At 37.3% G+C, this 21,570-nt stretch overlaps 4 protein-coding genes and 1 long non-coding RNA gene across 5 annotated transcripts; all 5 read right to left on the bottom strand.

Annotated features, from left to right (window-relative positions):
* Positions 1 to 220: 220 nt before the first annotated feature.
* LOC114520482 (protein phosphatase PTC7 homolog) lies at positions 221 to 2,885 on the bottom strand. The gene is made up of 5 exons (XM_028540761.1): positions 2,524 to 2,885; positions 2,034 to 2,213; positions 1,737 to 1,935; positions 1,535 to 1,658; positions 221 to 1,461 (listed from the first exon to the last, which is right to left on the bottom strand). The coding sequence occupies exons 1-5, from the start codon at positions 2,759 to 2,761 to the stop codon at positions 1,264 to 1,266; spliced, it is 939 nt and encodes a 312-aa protein (XP_028396562.1). The 5' UTR covers positions 2,762 to 2,885; the 3' UTR covers positions 221 to 1,263.
* Positions 2,886 to 3,466: 581 nt separating this feature from the next.
* LOC114520691 (scavenger receptor class B member 1-like) lies at positions 3,467 to 4,419 on the bottom strand. The gene is given in 3 exon segments (XM_028541014.1): positions 3,467 to 3,816; positions 3,819 to 3,899; positions 3,902 to 4,419. Coding segments are annotated over 3 exon segments (939 nt in total). The 5' UTR covers positions 4,410 to 4,419.
* Positions 4,420 to 5,313: 894 nt separating this feature from the next.
* LOC114520330 lies at positions 5,314 to 5,864 on the bottom strand. Its single transcript, XR_003686683.1, has 2 exons — positions 5,706 to 5,864; positions 5,314 to 5,539 (listed from the first exon to the last, which is right to left on the bottom strand). It is a non-coding gene; the product is annotated as an uncharacterized LOC114520330 (long non-coding RNA).
* Positions 5,865 to 12,047: 6,183 nt separating this feature from the next.
* Positions 12,048 to 17,706, bottom strand: LOC114520703 (transient receptor potential cation channel subfamily V member 5-like). Its single transcript, XM_028541024.1, has 7 exons — positions 16,745 to 17,706; positions 15,761 to 15,922; positions 14,996 to 15,516; positions 14,231 to 14,503; positions 13,236 to 13,781; positions 12,772 to 12,932; positions 12,048 to 12,605 (listed from the first exon to the last, which is right to left on the bottom strand). Exons 1-7 carry the CDS (start codon positions 17,436 to 17,438, stop codon positions 12,161 to 12,163), a joined length of 2,802 nt encoding a protein of 933 aa, XP_028396825.1. The 5' UTR covers positions 17,439 to 17,706; the 3' UTR covers positions 12,048 to 12,160.
* A 224-nt stretch (positions 17,707 to 17,930) lies between these two features.
* Positions 17,931 to 20,706, bottom strand: LOC114520576 (RUS1 family protein C16orf58 homolog). The gene is made up of 14 exons (XM_028540878.1): positions 20,561 to 20,706; positions 20,279 to 20,356; positions 20,052 to 20,166; positions 19,904 to 19,949; positions 19,791 to 19,823; positions 19,610 to 19,715; positions 19,376 to 19,477; positions 19,175 to 19,245; positions 18,901 to 19,085; positions 18,757 to 18,814; positions 18,588 to 18,673; positions 18,399 to 18,511; positions 18,243 to 18,315; positions 17,931 to 18,133 (listed from the first exon to the last, which is right to left on the bottom strand). Exons 1-14 carry the CDS (start codon positions 20,702 to 20,704, stop codon positions 17,931 to 17,933), a joined length of 1,413 nt encoding a protein of 470 aa, XP_028396679.1. The 5' UTR covers positions 20,705 to 20,706.
* Between the last annotated feature and the right edge of the window lie 864 nt (positions 20,707 to 21,570).

Here is a 21,570-nt window from a genome sequence, read left to right as displayed (position 1 = left end):
TATAGCTCAGTGTACCCAACTGTCTGTACCAATGATATACTGTTTGTACCACTGATGTCCCTATCTGTACTAATGATATACTGTTAGTACCACTGATGTACCCCATCTGTACCAATGATATACTGCCAGTACTGCTGAGTACCAGCCATATCCTGTTAGTGCCCCTGATGTACACATAAGTACTAGTCACATATTGTTATTACTACTCTACTGATGTACCTGTAATTACCACACATATACATTTAGCATCATCGATGTACCTGTAATTACCACACATATACATTTAGCATCATCGATGTACCTGTAACTAGGTGTAAAATATGGTTATTACCACTTATGTACATGTAAATGCAAATGTAAAAATTAATCTCAAACATAATGCTATGTTAAATTTATTTGACTTTATATTCGTATATACATGTACATCGTATGGTCCTTATCAATGTCTTCCTAGACAAAAATGCACAAATTATTGATAAAAAACCTGCCAACTTGTATTCCAAAACTTCACAATGTTTTTTCCCATCAAATAATTTTCTACAAGGCTGTTGACTTATTATACATCAAAATTTATTTATTCTTGTGCAGATCAAAAGCTTGAGAGTTACAACATTGTAGATATTGATGTGACAAGAACATTGCTTAAACTGGTTCACAACGAGGCAAGATTTTCACAAAATACACACTCAGGGAAAATAATTAATATATTTCTAGATATTATATTTGCCTTTAAATATTCCCAACTATGACAAACCAATCTTTAATATATATTTACAATAATATAAATATTTTACCTAAATCCTATAAAACAAGCTTGGTTTCAGTAAGATGCCAGCTTGTGATCAAAATGTTTATTATTTTCATGCATGGGTGATTCCCTGTCATGTGCGTGGCCACCCTATCCTGTTTCTGTTGTTGCATAGGGCATAAGTTTGAAAACAGGAGGGGACACACATATACAATCCTCATTGCCACACACAAACAGAGAATCAACCAGTAAAAATCTACATAGCCAGATATTACAATGCCTTAGCATCAAATGTGGTATAACAACTGCCTAAAATAGACAAAACACTTCTCGACATTTTGACCTGAGGGCCTTCGTCAGGCGAGTTAGTAAGAGTTAATTAATTAATAGGTGTTTTGTCTATTTTAGACAATTGTTATACCACACTTGATGCTATGTTGTTTGAAGACGCTGCCAAGCTGTTTCCTGGTTATATTGGAACGTATCTTTTAGAAACCAACTAATCATTTAAAAATCTACACTGGAGTGGGTGCAAGGGACACTATAGCTACAAGTACTGTGATATCATCGGGTTTCCCTCCTATCGCCTCGATACCCTCCTGCATCCTGGCTTGTTTGGCAAATGGGGAGAGATAATTGGGATCAAATGATAAAGTTCTTGCTAAGTTTGCTAAAGATTCTGCTACAGACTGAATGGAATTGGCAGAGTTGTCCTAGGTGGAAACATATGTTTAGAGTGATATTGTTTGTACATAGAACACATACTAAAAGAAAAACCTAGTTTACCTTTAACTTTGAAACTTCGTCAAGTATTTGTTTCTCTGTCAAATTATCAAAAAGCCCATCTGTTCCCAAAACAACAACATCATCTTCTTCTACTGCAAATGAAGTTTCCTCTGCAGAGTCTAGACTAAGATATGTCACCGAAATATGTCAGATAATTGTCAAAACATAACATTTTTATAAAGATCAGGGAGTTTCAACTTACGTGTCTTGTATAACATCTCCTTCTTGAGCAGGTGGTGGTACGGCCAGTTGAAAAGGAGTGTTAAAATAATGCTGTTGCCCCAATGAGGAATGAACAATATTCTGCTTTCGTATAACAAGAAATCCAGAATCTCCAAGATTTGCCGAATGCAAAGTGCTGCTCTTTTTATCCAGTACAACAATACACGCCGTTGAACTGCCTAGAATATATTAACCAACTATTAGGAAACGATCATTATTGATTCTAGTATGACCAAGCTATTATATAATCCAGTTTCCTGGATAAGGAAAAACTTACCAAACAAAGGTTCCTTATTTTCAGAAATGTCATGGTATGCTTCTGTCATGATCCTCACAGGGGAGGGATTGTCAAGCAAGCCCTGATCAATCAGACGTTTGCAGTTCTCCATAAGTGCACTAGAAAATACCGCAGGATCAATACCATAGTGCCTCCAGCCACCAACACCATCTGCTACACCTAGAAATATACGAAGCTATATCAGGGCCGATACCTTTGATTGTAATCATGCAAAGGTTTCTCAATAATGGTGTATTATGTCATCAAGATTATGTAATCAAAATAAATTGATGATATCGTTAGAACCCCTTGATACCTGTTTGCTATAAGAGGAAATAGAAACCTAATCATTAACTATACTGCTCAACCTTTCCACTCTGTGGGTGGGAATGCCTGATTATATAACTTTATATAAAATATTTATAACAATTTAGAAACAATTATGTAGAATTCTTTTACGGATAAACTACGGACACTATTATGCAATTACCTAGAACATTCCGCGCTCTGTCTTCTGCTACGAAAAAAGCATCTTCCCCAAAAGCGAAGCGTTTATTTGAAGGCGTTACGTCCTTGGAAAAGCCACAATAAGCAGTAACTAGCCGTGTATAACGTCTTGAATTTCCGCATGAGTGTCCTGCATTATCTTGTCGTAACAAGCGCGGTACAAAATACCTGATTTGAGACGCAAAAACTCGTCCGTATACCAAAGGTGATTGCAAAGCCATACCAGGATTACTGCATTTTTGTTTTGTATACTTGTTTTGTACAATTCACGGTTAAAAAGCATGTAGAAAAACCGGTAAATTAGATGAAAACTTCTGCCAAAAACACATTTCGTTCACGGGCAACTCTGGCAGCAGGACTGGGCTCGAATATCTGCATTGCGCAATCGTATTACGTAAGATTATTTCAGGAGGGGCAGTACGCGGGAAAAAATGGGGCGTGGCAGTGGGCGTGGCGGCACCATTGTCTTGAAATCAGACACCATCTGATCAAGGATACAATCTTAAGATACTAAACCTAAGATTTTTGTTTTCTTTATTGAAAGAACTACAAAAATACATATAAATTCTTTCATATATATAATAGAATTAGAAAGCCAACAAAACTATTCACTGAATTTATCCCTTTTGTTAAAAATCAACCATGAATATTCCCTTATGTAATAAATCTGATGTTCAAATATTGTCTGTCTCAAAAATGTATAAATCACAGACACAACATTGAATTGCATTGAATCAAATGCTCGTCACCTGTGCTTTTTAAATTGAACGTTTTTGTGCGGATAAAAATGATGCGAACTAACATTTGCATATCTTCAACATGGCTCATTAAAAACTGCCCAGTAAAATGCTCTTAAATATATCAACAACTAGTAAATTTAATCGCTTGCATTAATCAGTGATGGATTTAAATGACCTGAATCACCATTAGTACCATAGTCTTCTTGTTTTTTCTGCAAGCAGTTTCAATCTAGTTTCATTGTTTTTTGAACAAGCTAATCTTATGAACAATATAATTGCAATCAATACCATCAAACCACCAAGAATAATTAACCCAAGTTCAACCCACTTGATAATTTCTAAATTGTTCAGGACATTCTTCTTTATTTTCTGGGCATTTGATGAGTCAATACGAACATGCTCGTCAATCCACATAATTGGTATTTGGGCAGATTTAACGTTTTCCAAGTCTTGTATTCCTGCCATTGGATCAACCTGAATATTAAACTGTATCCTCTTTGAGGCTTGTAAAAGAATGCCGGTGTTTGGTTCAGACTAAGAAAAGTGTCGTGTTTTTCTTCGTTGGGCGATAATCCGTGAATCATTTTTAGTGACTTGTCACCATTGAGAAAGTGTGGGAGGACACAACAATTGGTGCTTGAAAAGGCACGCAGGAACTGATACTCAATAAACCAGATGGTAAGCAGTTTGGAACACAAAAACCTTTGTTATCAGGGTTAATATTTCCACTTTGGAACAAATACTTTGGAGGATGGAAACGGTATCCATCAATGCCTTCAATTGTGACCTCATCAAGATATTCTACATTTAATGATCTGCATAGTTGGATAATGAAGATGAAAAGCATATCATCTTTTGAGATATCTGGCTTGTAAACTGAACCGTCTGTACCATTTAACATATTTGCATATGGAGAATTCCAAAAACCCAGGTGGCCAAAGTTATTGTTCCATTGCTCATAACAACCAACTTTGTCGACATCACTTTCACCAGTGTTTATTGTAGAGTATTTATCATAATTGGGATTAGGCTGCAATGCAAAAGTTCCCGACACGTTTGGTAACATTCCCTGAAGAAAGTGGAAACGCTTTACCAACCCATCGCGCAATTTATTGTAATCCTCAAACATTGCATCTTCATATCCCAAATAGTTTCATTTACTGTTTTATTTTGAAATAGGTCTTCATGAATATATCTTAGAACACCTGACAAAATCTCATCAATAATCTTAACTTCACCTTTTGTAAAAAGCTCATCAATTACCCCTTTCACCTTCTGCAAAATTGTCACATACGGTATATTCACTGAAGTGAAGTAGTCGTTAGGATCACCAATCAGAGCATGATGTACTAGGGTCAAATTTATAGTTTGTAATTTGGTTGTAATTCACCTTATCATGTCCACGAGAAATATTGAATTTTTGTCGACTTTCGCGATACGAATAGGGACCTTTTTCAATCACAACTGGGGCATCACCTTTCATAACTTCTTCATGATTTGCTATATGAAAGGTGTAGATCTGAAGATATATTGGTATCGTAGGTTTTAGCCATTGATCATACACTTGGGATCCAGGAGTTATTTTGACGTTGTCTGCGATCTTTTTTTTTATAATTTGGTTGATATAGTCGTGCAAAGCAAACGGTAACACGATTAAAATAACACCAACAAGTAGAAGGATAGAATACCTTGTTTTAGGACCGCAACAACCACAGCATTTCATGTTAAAATGTTTTGGAGTGAGAAATTATCCTCACTCAAGCTCTGACACAGCCTGCTACAATATATATTACATAACAATAGACGCAATTCGTGAAAATCAACCCGTGACTGTCATGCGCGCGCGCGCTCCCCCGGGTTGCGCAAAATCCAGGGGGGGAGACTACTGACTCTTTTAGCAAACCTATCGCATGATAAAATTTGCGTTTTTGCGAACAAATTCACGTAAATCGGCGTAATGAAAAATTGACGTTACAAATTACAGTGTCCAAATAATGTAGAGAAGAGTAGGTTTTAAAACAACAACACACTTGTATATTTGCATGATTTTATTTATCCCTCAATTTATATATTCGCTTTTATTTTTCGTCCTTACATCAGTTACATGAATACTTTTTCACAGTAATCAAGTCTGTCAAGTCAATACACGTCACATATACCATTGTGACATTTCAAAGTTAAACCATGACCATCACATCCTCCTTGGCAGTCTGCGTCGTTTGAACATGGATTACGCAACTTGTATTTCGTACATCTTTCCTGTAAAGAGAGAATTTATGATTGGCAATATATAAAATCATTAAAAATATAAATTTATTATTTAGTTCTACACTTTTTGTGTCAAGTTTTCTTTTGGGAAAGAACTACGTATCAACTTATCAGTATCAAAATTGAATATCCAAATAAATGCAGGAATTTTACTAACCAAATTTTTGTCGTCTGGAACCGAACCATCAAATAACCAGGCAATCCCATCTTCTACCTCAAAACCAGCCAGGATTATCAAAGCGACCAAAAGCACAGAAGAAACCTTCATATTTTTCGCCCAAGGCTCGGAGTTCCTTAATTTAATGGCAACTGACTGAGCACTGCTGACGATTCACCTTTGAAAACTCTCATATTTATAGAATCGCTACGGTACTCGTAATTAGAAATGTCAACTAATACCGTTGTTATTAAATTTCCTAAAGATAATGTTTTGCATTTCAATAGGAGAAGATTTGTCAATATATTTGTTTTATATATATAGAAAATTTGCCGAACATTTTATTAAACTGTGTGTGGGCTCCGAATTTGTTTACTTGTCCACTCGAAAACCAGGTTTTCATCACCGCAATTCTTTATCGTTGGTGGCCAGTAGCACCACTAAAATATTGAAGAAATTCATCTTCATTGCACGAATGCAGCCGACAATAGATCCTTAAACCTACTACTAGGAATTACGATTATGAAAAAATCCGCAGTCAGTCAAAATTAAGTACAATCCAATCAGTGTTTAACAGTTTTGTCTTTGAAGAAAACCGATTAAAGGAGAAGTTCAGTAAAGTAATGAATCATACCCCAGAAGAAGCTTGTATACTTGAAGTAAGAATAATTGTGGAGACGAATTTATGGATTTTTACAACTGCAATTGCCAACAAGCTTGAGTTATGTTTATTTTGTCCAATTATTCGTCTCTCCCTTGTGCAAAGGAATATTAAATTTCTGTCTGGTTCAGAGTAAGTGTTAATAACAGCAGACATAACAAATCGTGTGTTATTATGCTCTGATCCGGATAAAAAAAATTGCCATTGCCAATGGCACTTGAAGGTTGCTATGAAAGCTCCGCTTGAACAGAAACAAAAACACCTGAAATTCTGAATAGTTCTATTAACTCATAGATACTGATAACAATTCTTTTGTTACAGAACGAATTGAAGTAATTGTAAAGGCATTCAACGTTACTTTTTCGAATCACTATATTACATCTAATATCTATTTCCAACATACTTTCGTTATACAGGCAAATTTCATACTGCTGGGCAACCTCAATTGACGCTGGTGATATTGCAATGATATTAAAAAATAGAGGTAATCAAATAGTTAAAAAAGTTGTATTCAAAAAAGTAATTCAACTAATTATTAATTAAAAACTAAAGTAAAACTAAAATCATAACCAGCTGAAAGTTTAAAATAGTAAAATAAAAGGCAAATTACAAATAAGAAATCTTGAGAATGCAATATATAACATTGGTTTAACCCAACAAGGCAACAAGTAGGCTGAAACTATGATTTTTTATACCTTTTTTATATATCAAGGCAGAATGAAAAACAATTTAAAAGTAATCATCATGTGGGCGTACGGAATCTAGCCAAGTAAGGCAAAACATATTAGAGAATTGAGTGAAACACGATATGTCATGTTGTTATTTTAGCTAACTTTAAAAATAAGGCTTAATGAATCATGGAATGGAAAGTCAACAAGTGGGATCTTATTGTATGTCGCCAAGAATCCAGGCAACGCCTTTGTCAGGCTAGGCGATGGAAACTGCATAGCTTACTTACAATCTTTCTACACCGAATTAAGGGAAATTTAAAATATACCTATATACACACTCAGGTCTACTATTATCATTCCTAGAAGGACTCGGACAGTACTTGAATTACGTCATGATTCCAACAACCATGTTTTTAAAATTATTTTACGACAGTGTTCTGGGAATCAAACCCAGAAGCCACAAACGCGTTTTTATCATTATCAAAGAACACGTTTTGGTTTGGCCCCAGGCATGGACACTGTTTTTTAAAGCCAAACGAAAAGGAGGGAAACCGGAGTGCCCGGTGAAAAACCCTCCAAAGATAACCTGAATTTCAGGTTACCTGACCGGCGTTCTGAATTTGGTATTTTCATTAGAAATCGTCCGCAATCACAGTCCAGTTTTTATCTATAGTTCACCGTTTCATGCAGTTTCTATTCATCCGAATCGAGTCCCAGGAATAGCTATTCAATTCTTGAGCTTCGCGTCAATTCGATCCTGCTGGTCTAACCTGCGAAGCGCGCTTATCGCCATGCTCTTAGAAATTCAAATGCGCTTTGTCCGACAATGGCAACAAAAATTATTTCCGAATTATTCAAATATGTTCATTTTTGATAAGGAAATGCTTCGTATTCACGACTTGCATGCTTTTTCATTTCAAACCGATGTAGACAACAACACTCTTCCGCGACCCCTTCTTAAGACATACACCATGCACTGTTTTTATCTTTTTTTATACGTTTTGATTACGGTTGACCCAACATGCAACTTACTTAACATGCAACTCACTCAATATGGCAAATATCAAATGTTCCTCACCTTTCGCACCTTTGGTAAACAGTGTACCGAATTTCACTTGCTTCGTTGCTTCATTGCTCCATTCCAAACAGTTGCGTTCTTCTTTAACAACATCTCGACGTTGGGACGTGCAAGAAATTAAACAACATAGTAAGTGTGTCAAAATACGAAAGGTTTTCTTTAAAGGGTTGGCTTTTCAGGCAAGAGGGAGTATACAATACAATATTAACCTACAGTTCAACCACTATATCCCCAGATAACCCCTGCATTATACAAGCCCCAAATTATCATGCAATGTAATATATCATGTAATATAAGAAGTATATTTTCCTTCTTATTCAAACTTCGTCAAGCTAGTCAAAATAATTTGATTGCGTTTTTTTCCTTAATGTTTGAGATTAACTGGATTATCAGATCTTAAACTACAATACGAAAAATCATAGAAATAATACAAGGGAAAGAATACAAACAAGGGAAGCAGAAGAGTGATTGTGTCAAACATTCAATAGTCATTTTTTCTTCATTTCAAACTTAAATAATCCGAATTTAAATGTTCAAAGACGAAAGGGTAATTTTTGTTGCCACTGACAGACGATCCTTCGAACGGTCGCATTATAACAGGCTGGACGGAGAACTTATATAATCATATAAGCACTCGCAATTACATTCGTATTAATCTAAAATTAGGCTAATACGAATTCGTTTTTTTTCGCTGCGTGCGCGTCGACCAAGCTAATTGCATGGTCTTACTTTATTTCAGCATTTTAAAGCCATCATGCATCTTTCGCAGTCGCTGTGGTGGTCTTGAAATCACTCCTGAAATACTTTTCAATCTAACCATGCTAGTTTTTTTGTATAACACCACCTTAAGTCGTTAAAATTCACACGCAAGTGACAAAACTAGGAATGTTTCATTGAGAAAGATCGAAAACGCCCTCATAAGAGCTGCGAGAAATTTTCTGTTATCATGCATTGTCGAAAAGGGTGAAATGTCACTTGATGTGTGAATATACTAGGTTAGACCACCATCAGGAATCAATTCATGCACAAATCATGCACTAACATTAATCATGCATTACTCTAATTAGTATACATATAGTATATACCTCAACCAGCTTCTGCTTGTACACCCGTCTCGTCGTCCATCATCTGATCCTGCGACGATAAGTTCATCATCTGATCCTGCGACGCTCCTTCAACATCTAATTCATCACTGATCCTGCGACGATCCGTCTGGTCCTGCGACGATCCTTCAACATCTAATTCATCACTGATCCTGCGACGATCCGTCTGGTCCTGCGACGATCCTTCAACATCTAATTCATCACTGATCCTGCGACGATCCGTCTGGTCCTGCGACGATTCTTCAACATCTGATCCTGCAACGATACTTTATTACAAAGATATGACATTAATTTTCAAGTCACAAATACCACTTAGGTAGCAATATCATACATACCATACCACACCACACTAACCATACCATACCATCTGATCGTGCGACGATTCCTGAACATCTGATCCTGCGATGATCCTCCTGCGACGATCCGTCATCATCTGACAACAAAAGTATGATATGAATAATTTCCAAGAGAGAAATGTCACTTATGTATAAAGCACTCAGGATAAATTATACCGAACCTCCAACACTCCAACGTCAGTCACTCGTAAGGCCTTCGCATTGCGCACGCGAATACAAAATGTCATGCACGTTTTAATACAAAATGTCATGCACGTTTTAATACAAAATGTCATGCACGTTTTAATACAAAATGTCATGCACGTTTTAAAACAAAATATCATGCACGTTTTAATACAAAATGTCATGCACGTTTTAATACAAAATGTCATGCACGTTTTAATACAAAATGTCATGCACGTTTTAAAACAAAATATCATGCACGTTTTAATACAAAATGTCATGCACGTTTTAATACAAAATGTCATGCACGTTTTAATACAAAATGTCATGCACGTTTTAATACAAAATGTCATGCACGTTTTAATACAAAATGTCATGCACGTTTAATACAAAATGTCATGCACGTTTTAATACAAAATGTCATGCACGTTTTAATACAAAATGTCATGCACGTTTTAAAACAAAATGTCATGCACGTTTTAATACAAAATGTCATGCACGTTTTAATACAAAATGTCATGCACGTTTTAAAAAAAATGTCATGCACGTTTTAATACAAATGTCATGCACGTTTTAATACAAATGTCATGCACGTTTTAAAACAAAATGTCATGCACGTTTTAATACAAAATGTCATGCACGTTTAATACAAAATGTCATGCACGTTTTAATATAAAATGTCATGCACGTTTTAATACAAAATGTCATGCACGTTTTAATACAAAATGTCATGCACGTTTTGGTACAAAGAAAACGAGAACACTGGACTATCATCTCCTTCCAGAAATACATATTTCATGTTTTTATGTTTTAGGCGCTCTCTGAGCGATATTTTTGTCCGGACTATATAGTCGTCAAGATGGAGAAAACACAAGTGATTGGGGCCCCAGAATCACTTGTATTCACTCCGCATGCGCTTGATACGACCAGACTTCATGCAAAAATCATGCACAGGCGGAAAACTTGAAAATGAAGGAGGTAAACAGAAGAGTGTTCAGTTTATATCTTAGTCAAAAAAGCCAAATTCCATGCAATTTTTACTCATGCATATTGTCGAAATCGAGTTTTGTATTTGCGTGCATAAATGTCCCAAGGCATGTCCAACATCTCTTTACGATTCTTTCGTTCTACAAAAACAAAACTTCGGTAAAACAAAAGGACAGGGAAGTCTAGCATAGTACAATCATATACCAATACAAATAATTATATAGGCATTGAGTTTTAATCCGTCTTTCCCTTTCAAAACGAGCATTCCCTTTGGGCAACCCTGTTCCAAAAACGAATAGGCCAGCTGGGAAAGTTAGTTTCAGTCATAAAGTTCGAAATCATTTCGATATATATCAAAACTATTCTAGTTTCGTCCACCCTGACTGTCCGTAAACAAAGTACAAACGTGTTATTTCAAGTCACAAATGCAAAATACACATATATTAATAGAACAATACCTATTATTCGCTGCGAGCGAGCGTTTGTGTTTCGCCTTCCACATCTTTCAGCGCCGTAGCTCGTTCTGAAATGAAATAAAAACGGAAAATCAACTGAAGTGAGTTAACAGCTTACTTGCATTTGACATTTTAAATCGAAATATACAAGATATGGGAGTAAAAATCGGCGAAAATATACGCCTTCAGTTGCTAATGACTTCTGGCTATTCAAACCAACACAGCGATGAATTAATTAAGTTTTCAAAGCCAAATATCAAGCCAACAGATTCTTATAACCAAATATGAAGCCAACAAATTCTTTTAACCAACCTGACTATGTGTATGGAACTTCTTCGAGCGACTTCCTTCGAGATTAACGTACCAAGTCTGAGTATCTTCACGAATTCATCCACCTTTTATCACCTCAAAGAACATTCCAACGGATTAAGTACGTTGCTTCTCGTGTGCCGAACGAATAACAACAATAGATGACGATTCATCCTTTGATTAACTATTGTTTTAAATGCATGTTTCGCACAGCGATATGTTTTGCATATTTCTATTGCTCGTTGCAAGTGAAGTGATGAATAAAATGCTGGTCCGTAAAGCGATTCATGAATCTTTGTGTGAACGGTGTCTTTTCATACCCCAGAAAGAATGCCTGCTTAGTTTACTTTTTGCCTTCCGTTCCAGGTTGACAGCGATTATATTTTACATCACTTAGGCATGTTTCAGAAGTTGGTTGAACTGTTTATGTGCTGAATCGAATGCAAATGACTTAAACAAAGACATTAGCTCATTAAATTAGCTTGAACACATGAAAAGTTCGAGGTATGAAACGGGACTCATATCAATTGAATAACTTTATTTTTCCGGTAAATGAAAAACATGGTGTTATTTTTGTTTATAAAAATCTAGTTTACAACGTTATTATCTACACTCACATATTATTCACACCCAAAATATACAAATATTACTTTTTTCTAACGTTAATAAAGTTTTAACATTGCGACCCATTCGTCCCCTGGTCTAGTCGAGGTGCAACGAGGGCTATATCTCGTGTTGGAGGTTTTTGTCTCCGTATATCAATCCCCGGTAGAGACGAAGTGCCGGCATGCCTGGAATCTAGTTGAGGTAATGAAGAGCTTCGACCAGGTTCGTGTTCAGTTCGGATTGTCTCGTTCGACTCTTGGTGCATGTGATCTTGTGGTTCTTTCTTCGGAGACTTCCCACGATGCTTGTTGGGTTTACTGGTCGCTGATCTTCTAGTGAAGTCAGGAGCTGGAATGTTATTAGTGGAAGGTGGTGTAATAGGAGCTGCAGTCTGCACCTGTCTTTGAACTATAGTTTGTGTCAGAAGACGTTTGATGTCACTAAGTTCCCTCTTCATGGCGGTCATTTCATAGTTTTGCCTTTCAATGATTTGCACCAAATTATCACGTAAACTACAAAGGAAAAAGATGAATTAAACGATTAAAACTCAACAACTTATTTTGGGAAGATTTCGTTACAAATCCAAACCTCCAGCTTGGGATAGCGAGAAAATCTGCGGTTTTTTAGTGAAAAAAAACTGGAAGCCTTCCTCGCCGGAAAACATCACACAAGCTTTACCTGTCAACAGACTCTTTATTTTTACTAGTTTCCCCTTTTCTTTCCTCTAAAGATGTTTTCACTAATTCTTCAACTTCCAAGACTTTATCATTGATTTGATGAGTAAGCTTTTCCAGTTCCCCAGATTGTGGCTCGACGGAGTCATCGTCATAATACATCTCCTGAAGTGAGAAAATCAAGATGTTTCTCAGACTCTTGGACGTAATCTACCTCAATACATTGCCATAGTTCGAACACATAGGGACTAATAAGAGATCTTTACTGAACATCTAGGAAGAACAGTTTAGAACTGATAGAGCTATCCAGTATAAATAAAGTTAGTTTAGTTTAGGTTTCCTCCTGTAGTAACACTGAATCAATAAGAGATGATCCTTACTGGACCTCTAGGAAGAACAGTTTAGAACTGATAGAGCTATCCAGTATAAATAAAGTTAGTTTAATACCCTACACAAGCTTATTCTCACCTCGGGAGCGCATTTTGTGTGTATATGCTTCATAAACAAATCTCTCCGTCTCCCAGCCATGTCAGTTTCGAGAGAAAGAATTGTGCTCGCTTTCTGCATGACCGCATTAGCATTCGCGTTATCGTAGACCCTCTGAAACGTGTCTGACATGAGAGCTATGAACAGATTCAGACACACAATGGCAGAAACCGCCAGGTAGGTTCCGCATAAAATCTGCGCCATAGTTCGGTCTATGACCAACAAGGAATCCCAGGGATAGTTTCCCACGACTGTTATTTCCCACACGGAATACATGAGGTTATTAAATGTTCTCCAGCCTTCTGAATCCTGACCCGCTTTTCGCATCTTTTCCGCGTTCTCGTCTCCACCAAAATTGATCCAGAACGCGCAGATGAAGGGAATGTAGAACATTATGTAGAGAAAGCCAAATATTAGAGTATCTTTGATCAGATGACCTATCATGACGATGAACGGACCCAAGGCTTCGAAGGCACGGAATACTTTCATCAAACGTAACCAAATTAATATCAAAGCAATTGACATGACCTAGCGAGAATTGAACTGTTAGAACAAGTTTAAGTTTCCTCCTGTAGTAACACTTGATCAATAAGAGATGATCCTTATTGGACCTCTAGGAAGAACAGTTTAGAACTGATAGAGCTATCCGGTATAAATAAAGTTAGTTTAGTTTAGGTTTCCTTCTGTAGTAACACTGGATCAATAAGAGATGATCCTTACTGGACCTCTAGGAAGAACAGTTTAGAACTGATAGAGCTATCCAGTATAAATAAAGTTAATTTAGTTTAGGTTTCCTTCTGTAGTAACACTGGATCAATAAGAGATGATCCTTACTGGACCTCTAGGAAGAACAGTTTAGAACTGATAGAGCTATCCGGTATAAATAAAGTTAGTTTAGTTTAGGTTTCCTCCTGTAATGTACAATAAATTTATGAAAGTTTAAAAATCACCATATTCTAAAATACTGAAGTCTATACCTTCGGATGAAGCTCGTTGGCAGCATTATTGTCAATTGCCACAGACAAAACACGTGTCAAAATGACGCAAATTATTCCGAGATAGGTGACCCAATCAAAGTAGTTCCAATAACTCTGAAAATACGATATTCCTTGGGATGAAATGCTCTCAATCTCCATCTCAATATATTTGCATTCCTCCGGCCAGCGAGGGTGACAATACTTCAAGTCACGATTCAGTTCCCCGATTCTCCAAGTCTTCCATTTTTCATGTTGTCTTCTGGAATTACGTACCTATATTCACAATAGAATAAGATCTTGAAAACCGTAGGTGTCCCAGGGGGTGTGAGAGAGGTTGGTAGGGGGAGTTTGGTGGGGGAGGTTGGTGGGAGTTTGGTGGGGGAGGTTGGTGAAGGAGGTTGGTGGGGGAGTTTGGTGGGGGAGTTTGGTGGGGAGGTTGGTGGGGGAGGTTAGTGAAGGAGGTTGGTGGGGAGTTTGGTGGGGGTTTGGTGAAGGAGGTTGGTGGGGGAGTTTGGTGGGGGAGGTTGGTGAAGGAGGTTGGTGGGGGAGTTTGGTGGGGGAGTTTGGTGGGGAGGTTGGTGGGGGAGTTTGGGGGGGAGGTTGGTGGGGGAGTTTGGTGGGGGAGGTTGGTGAAGGAGGTTGGGGGGGAGTTTGGTGGGGGAGTTTGGTGGGGGAGTTTGGTGGGGGAGGTTGGTGGGGGAGGTTGGAGCAGCTCCCCCATTCAATTTTGTCAAAATTCTTAAAAAATTGGTTGGTTTTTTGTACCTCAGCAATTTCCTGGCAAATGAACAAGGCTGTTATACTGACAGCTAAGGACTCCAGCACAATCCTCCACCAGTATTTGCTTGGAGGGTCATAATAACTATATGTTGTCGCTGCGGTTCGAGGAAGAGTTATGCCAAGAACCGTCCAAAGCAAGCAATACAGAAGTTGCACAAACACTTGGATAATTGATCCTGTTTTGCCGAAACATTCCCATTTCACTTGAATAAGTCGTTTAAACACTGGATGCATTATTAGATCCATCTGTTTGAACCTGACTGCCTCTTCCAAAGGGGTTTTCGCTAAAATGTTTTCTTTTTCACCTGGTTTACCAGGTTCAAGTTGGTTGAGGTAATAGTACTGCTTGCGGTTGGCTCGATCCATGCTGTGAAACTGCTCCAAAGCTTCCTTAGCAACCGGTGGCATTTTTGCAACCATTAGCGACATTGCTGTTACCCCATTTTCATCGCAGACACCAGCAGGAACGTCAAGGGATATAAGCAGTTTGGCTGTTTCTGAACGATCTATGAAAGTTGTGTGAGATGATATTACTCATAACAGTTTGATTGACCGGATAATAATAACTTAAATAAACAACTGGTTCAGACCAAACATCAACCAAGAGTCCAGACCAACAATTTACCCATTCAACAGATGCAAGAAATGAGCTGAAATAAATGACTAACAGATTGCCACAGATACACCACCTTGCTGGTTCTCAGAGTTTGCATGTTGTCTTAAAACATGGCTCCTATATGAAGTACCTACCTAGTTCAGCAGCCACGTGCAACGGAGTTCTTTGTTTATAATCTCTGCAATTTACATCAGCACCAAGATTAATCAGCTCTTGCAATGCACTATCAGCATCATTCTTTGCAGCATAATGTATCGGTGTTTGACATTCTCCATATGTGCAAGCACTCAGTGATGCTAGGTCAGGATAAGATGCAAGAAGTTTTTATAATAATCTATTCCATGATCAGATGAAATTGTAAACAATAATAACTCCAAGACAACCAGCTTTGTACTTAACCTGAGTACATGCAAGGAATTCAACCTAAAGATGCCAAATGACAAATGCTAACCACATGCCCTTTTTTTATTTATATCTTGCACACAAAGCTGGTGGTCTTGAAAACGTATGGAATTGAGTAGATATGATAAAAAGGCTTTATTGACAGACAATTAATTGAAAGGTCAGAGCCTTGTATCTCATATGCATGCATGAACTCAGTAATGCTAACAAGGTGTTTATGTGTTTCAGATGTCCTAAGTGAACTTTTATAAATTCTTATCATATCAGTTTGTCTACGTTATATTATACAATACAATACTAGGATGTCAATATCAGACGTCACAGCAGACAGATATGGCAAGTTAGTGTGATATCCAAATTAACATACCCTAACTTTGCTAGTTTAATAAAGCCTAGTTTAATAAAGCACTGTAGCAGATAAACATTGGTCTAGACAAAGATTTGCCTGATAAAGATTTCTTATTTTCTTTTAAAAACAATACTCACTGTAGATGTTTTAAACAAATATATATGAGTTTCTGTGGAAGTTTCCAAGCGGTACGTACTACAGATGCTTATATAATTAGCCTAATTATGATTTATCTGAACATGCAAGAATACATCTGGGACTGTGCAAAATCTGGGTCCAAAAGGTCAAAATATTTCTTACTCTATAACAAGTTCTAAATGTTTTGTATTAAATTAAGAAATCATTAATTACTCCTCCTTGAACTTACCTCCATTGTCAACCAAGAACTTTATCATTTCCGCATAATCTACGGCTGCTGCAACGTGCATAGCCGTCCGCCCGTACTTGTCTGCTTTGTTGATGTCGGCACCCTTCTCCAACAGAAAAAGGGCAACATCACAATGCCACGCCCTACTAGCTTCATGAAAAATCGTCTGGCCATAACGGTCACATACATTCACATCCGCACCACTCTGCAGAAGTGAATCCACAAAGTCGAAATCGACTACAGTGGTTGGAGCTTCTGGATCAGCTTTGGCTAGCTTAGCAAAATAAATAAGTAATGCTCTATTGCCTGCGGTTTGACCAGTCTGTCGACTTGTACCAGAAATCTCGGCGTCATTGCCCACCTCCGAACTATTCACCCCTTCTTCAATGTCACTGTCGAGAAAAGGTAATGGTACTTTTAAGTTTTCATAAATTCGAACCCGCTTGTCAGAGCGTCGACGTTTCCCAGCATTAATACGGTTTTCTCGTTTCGTGCACACGTAATGCTTCCAGATTGACAACGCGTTATTCTGTCGGTGAAGAACATCCCATGCTGCGACCAGCGAGCTTCGGTCTGTGTTCACTGATGGTTTAACAAGTTTCGCTGGCTTAACTACAGTCAATTCAACGCTTTCTCTGTCGTTTTCATTATTATTTGGCTTTCTCCGTGTTGGATAGACCTTACCTTCCTTCATTTTCGATGACTTTCTAACTCTTTTTAGCGTCAAAGATCAAAGATTGTTGGCAAAGCGACCGTAAACACAGTAATCAAATCATCTATAGTAGGCTCCGTTCAGGGCTTTGACCCTTTGCCCTAAAGTTTTCTTCTCCGAACAAGACAAGCTACTGTTTCTTGTCAAATGTCAATCGTATAAACAAAATATTTCAGAACTTTTCCTCACTTCGCGCCATAAATCATAAAATACAACACTTTCTTTTTCAACTTGTTACCTAGTGACACTATGACAGACAACTGGAAATGATAACTTCGCGAACCAACGCCCCCCCTTTGGACAATATAAACGTAGTAATTCTAAGGGGGGGACTTCCCCTTTCTCTAACTATCTTACCTCATAAACCACTACCGTCGTTTGCATAGAGGAATGAACAATGAACAGTAGCATAAAACACTGACCCGTATACTGGATGAATAACACAAACTTTATATCTAATATATTTAGAGTTATCTACAGTTGTTTAGCAGTGCTGACACCTACGCTTGAACCAGATACATTCCAGTCAACTCTCCACTCATCTGGCCCTAAGTGAGTTCTTGACGTTACCCAACCATGCAGCTTTAAACTGTTCAAGAATGTTGGAAAGATTTTAAGTGTGAAGTTATGCGCATAGGCCACAACATCCCATGACGCAGTTGTTGCCATCTCTCTAACTGATAAAAAAAGTTCAATGACCAAAAGTTCAAAACTAGTGAAAAGAGCCAAAGATCCATGCAATAATGTATTCAGACAAGATATATATACCAAAAATGCAAAACTTACTAGAATAAATTTGTTGCCATAAGTTACACAAATTATTAAGTGCTATTGCACTCATTTCATCATGAGTAGCAATCTAAAAAAATATAATAGATAGAGAGAGAGTCTATAGAATGAACTACCGTTCACAAAAATTTCTTGAAGAGCATCCGACGTTACCTTCGTCATAAGCACTGGGCTTCTGATAACAAGATCCATGATTGCAATTTGAAAATAGCATTGTAGTAAGTTCTCTGAAGTAATATCTCTATGAAGAGCAACATTCAGATGACCTTGCAAATAAAACATAAATTGTTCAATTTTTTTCTGAGGAGAATGAATAAAGTATACCATGGTCATTGCAAATACCTGATTTAAAATTATTTGAGATATATAATTTCATAATGTATTGGGTTTCCTTTGAGTTTGGAAAAGCTGCATAAAAATCCCTCCCACTAAAAAAAATAAAAACACAAATTTAAACATCTCTCAATATATTCAGGCAATTTAGCAATAAACTATATAATGTTATTTCTACCTTGAGATGACATCGCTAAAAGGACATCCTAAGTTAACATCTAAACAGTTTTGACATTCTAAAATTTAAAAAAATGGTAGGTTAAACACTTAAACTTAATCTGTTATAAAGATATGATGTGGAAAGGCATTGATTCCTACATACTTGTCAATATAGGTTCTATTTCTGATATCTCTTGTGGACTAAGTATGTGACCATGAGTGATGAAGTTCTCAACCAACAGGTGCAAACGAGTTGAATTAATTGTTTCCATGATAACAGCTGAAACTGCTCGAAAATTGCAGTATAAATGTAGTGATGTGAAGACCGCAAACAGCAACCATATTATCCTAAGAGAAATGAATGAGGCTCAGGATAACTAAGTGATCGAGGGTCATGAATATAACTACTGCAAATGTTGAAGAAATGAAATACCTACTGGTCGCGGCCTGTGACTAATGGAACAAGAACAAGGTTAACCAGAAATGCAAGTAAATTGACCATCGTCTCCTGTGATAAGACATATAAAAACATTATTCTCTGGTAGCATGAATCCTTTTCATTCAATTTAAATGTTGACAGTTGTGTAAAACACATGAACTTATAGGTCACAAAATGGTAGTTAAAAGCTGAATTAAACCTGACTCCCATCCTTAGCTGATACATCAGCCATGTTGTCTCTTCTGGCCTGATGCTGCGTCAATGCTGCTCTGGTTGCTCCACCACACACACCAACCAATGACTTGAAAAGCACAAAAGATACATCATTTTCAAACTACTCCAAACATCATAGATCTGGTGCTTGTTTTCCAACAAGACAAAGAAACACTATTCACATTGAGGTTAATCAAATAAGACCATTAGGTTTTCCTACCCTGCATAGACTTGATAGACATGCAAAGATGAGGAAATATTCTCGAAATCTTGGAGCCAAGAGCTCAATACAATATGTTAGATCATTGATAACATCAGCTGCTAATCTAGAAATTTAAACACTGTTATAATCGCAAAACTCTTGAATTGTACAATTAAACCAAACTGTATCATAATCACACCTCCATTTCTTTGCATGACAGTCAAGTTCAGTCCTGGAGAAGGAAACAAACTCTACTAAAAACCAAAGTCGATTTATATTTGACAAAGACATATAACAAAAACTAAGTCAGACCCTTTGAGCCATGTGAAAATTATTCTTCCAACCATTCCAGCTCCATCTAAAGATATAGAAAACATTGATATGGCAGGATGGGTTTGGATGTTTTTGGTAGTTATCATTCTGTCTGCAAGAAATCGAATTTTAAGTGGTAGGTACATACCTTTTAAAAGCCAAGTAAAGGTTGCAGCAAGGATTGATGCTTTTTCGTCACCAACACCGTACGCCTTTAACATGGCTTGAGCTGCAAGGGCAGACACTATCGAGGAGCAGAATGCCTGGGAAGGTGCAAGTATATGTTACCTTAAGGTGGCTGCTTTGTGTAAGAACTGCGAAATAAAGTCAACTTTAACAAAGCCTTTATGTTAGCAAAAAAGTAGTACACTGCACCTGACATGTGTCCCATATCTGATATTCCAGATAGTCTCTGCTGACACTGTGGGGGTACCCTTGGGGCAAAAATGCATCCTAAAAAATGAACATGAAATAATAGTAATTTTTACACTTGGTGGGCTCCAAATAGACGCATTAGTATGCATCAACTAGTCACCACTCTAAGTACTCTTACCAATTGATAACGACAAGCTTTTGATGTAACAGGGGGGGGAGCTTCAGCTGCCGTCTCAAGTGACCAGTACACTCATAAGATGTTGTGATAATCGTGCATCCTACCTTTATAAACTTATTAATTGATGCGAGACCTGTGCTTTTATACAAAGGCTCCTTCTTCACCTGTTGTGTTTCTAAACAAAGCAAATAATGAGATCTAAGTGACTCCTCGCCATAACTTTCTTCCGCAATTAATTCGGCCGCCATTATGAAAACACAACACTGATCTTCGATTCGAACGTCTGGACTGTGGTTCAGGAAGGAATTTTTGCATTTTTGACTCTCAAATGATGTCAACCTTTCCTGTTTTCTATTGATAAAAGAACTTACATGCCGTTTTCAACATTTTCAAATCTTTTTTCAATTTAATTTTATTTCTTTATCACAATGGTAAAGAAAATAAACGCAGAATTCTTGTATACATCCAGATAGCCTTTATAGCCGAGATCAGAGAATATTCCCAGTCGCCCAGGAGAGTGACCGCGTACAGAAAGAGCGGGAAAAGTAACTTCAAGTATTTTTAAAGTTGGAAAAGTGAAAAAAAATTGAACAAAAATGCACTAGCAGAAGCTAAATTGAAGTAAAAGCATAATAAAGACTACAACGAATTATTAAAGTTATCCGCAAAGATGTTTTCAAACGTTTCAGGTGGGAAAATTTTGCCGCAAAACGATATCAAAATTAGCCTTTTTTATTATCCGAATACTGATGAGTTTAAAGGGACGATATTAGTATAAACATATTTAAAAAGTCCTTATGTAATTCTTATTTTTTTAATCAAACAGGAAGACAGGGAGTGTCAATTTTTAACCGAAGAAGACGTCCACGACAGGCCGTTTACGCGTCGCCGCAAAAACACAGCCCTCCAAAACCCTCACAAATCGATATTCCGGACGAAAAGCTCGCTGAAATTGCCCAAGACTTTGAAAACAGTCCCAAACTCTATAATAAGTTCTCTTCGAGCAGCGAATCATCTGCTTTTCACCAAAGACAAAGTACAAGGCCTCAGCCAAATAGACAGTTCTCAGTCGTCCCAATGAAACACCCAAATAACCAACATTATGGCAACCACA

This window comes from Dendronephthya gigantea, unplaced genomic scaffold, assembly GCF_004324835.1.
Source record: "Dendronephthya gigantea isolate DGI-Jeju-01 unplaced genomic scaffold, DenGig_1.0 000016F, whole genome shotgun sequence".
Classification (NCBI taxonomy): domain Eukaryota; kingdom Metazoa; phylum Cnidaria; class Anthozoa; order Malacalcyonacea; family Nephtheidae; genus Dendronephthya; species Dendronephthya gigantea.
Note: the sequence above shows the minus strand (reverse complement) of the source record. Positions and strands in the feature narration are given on the sequence as shown.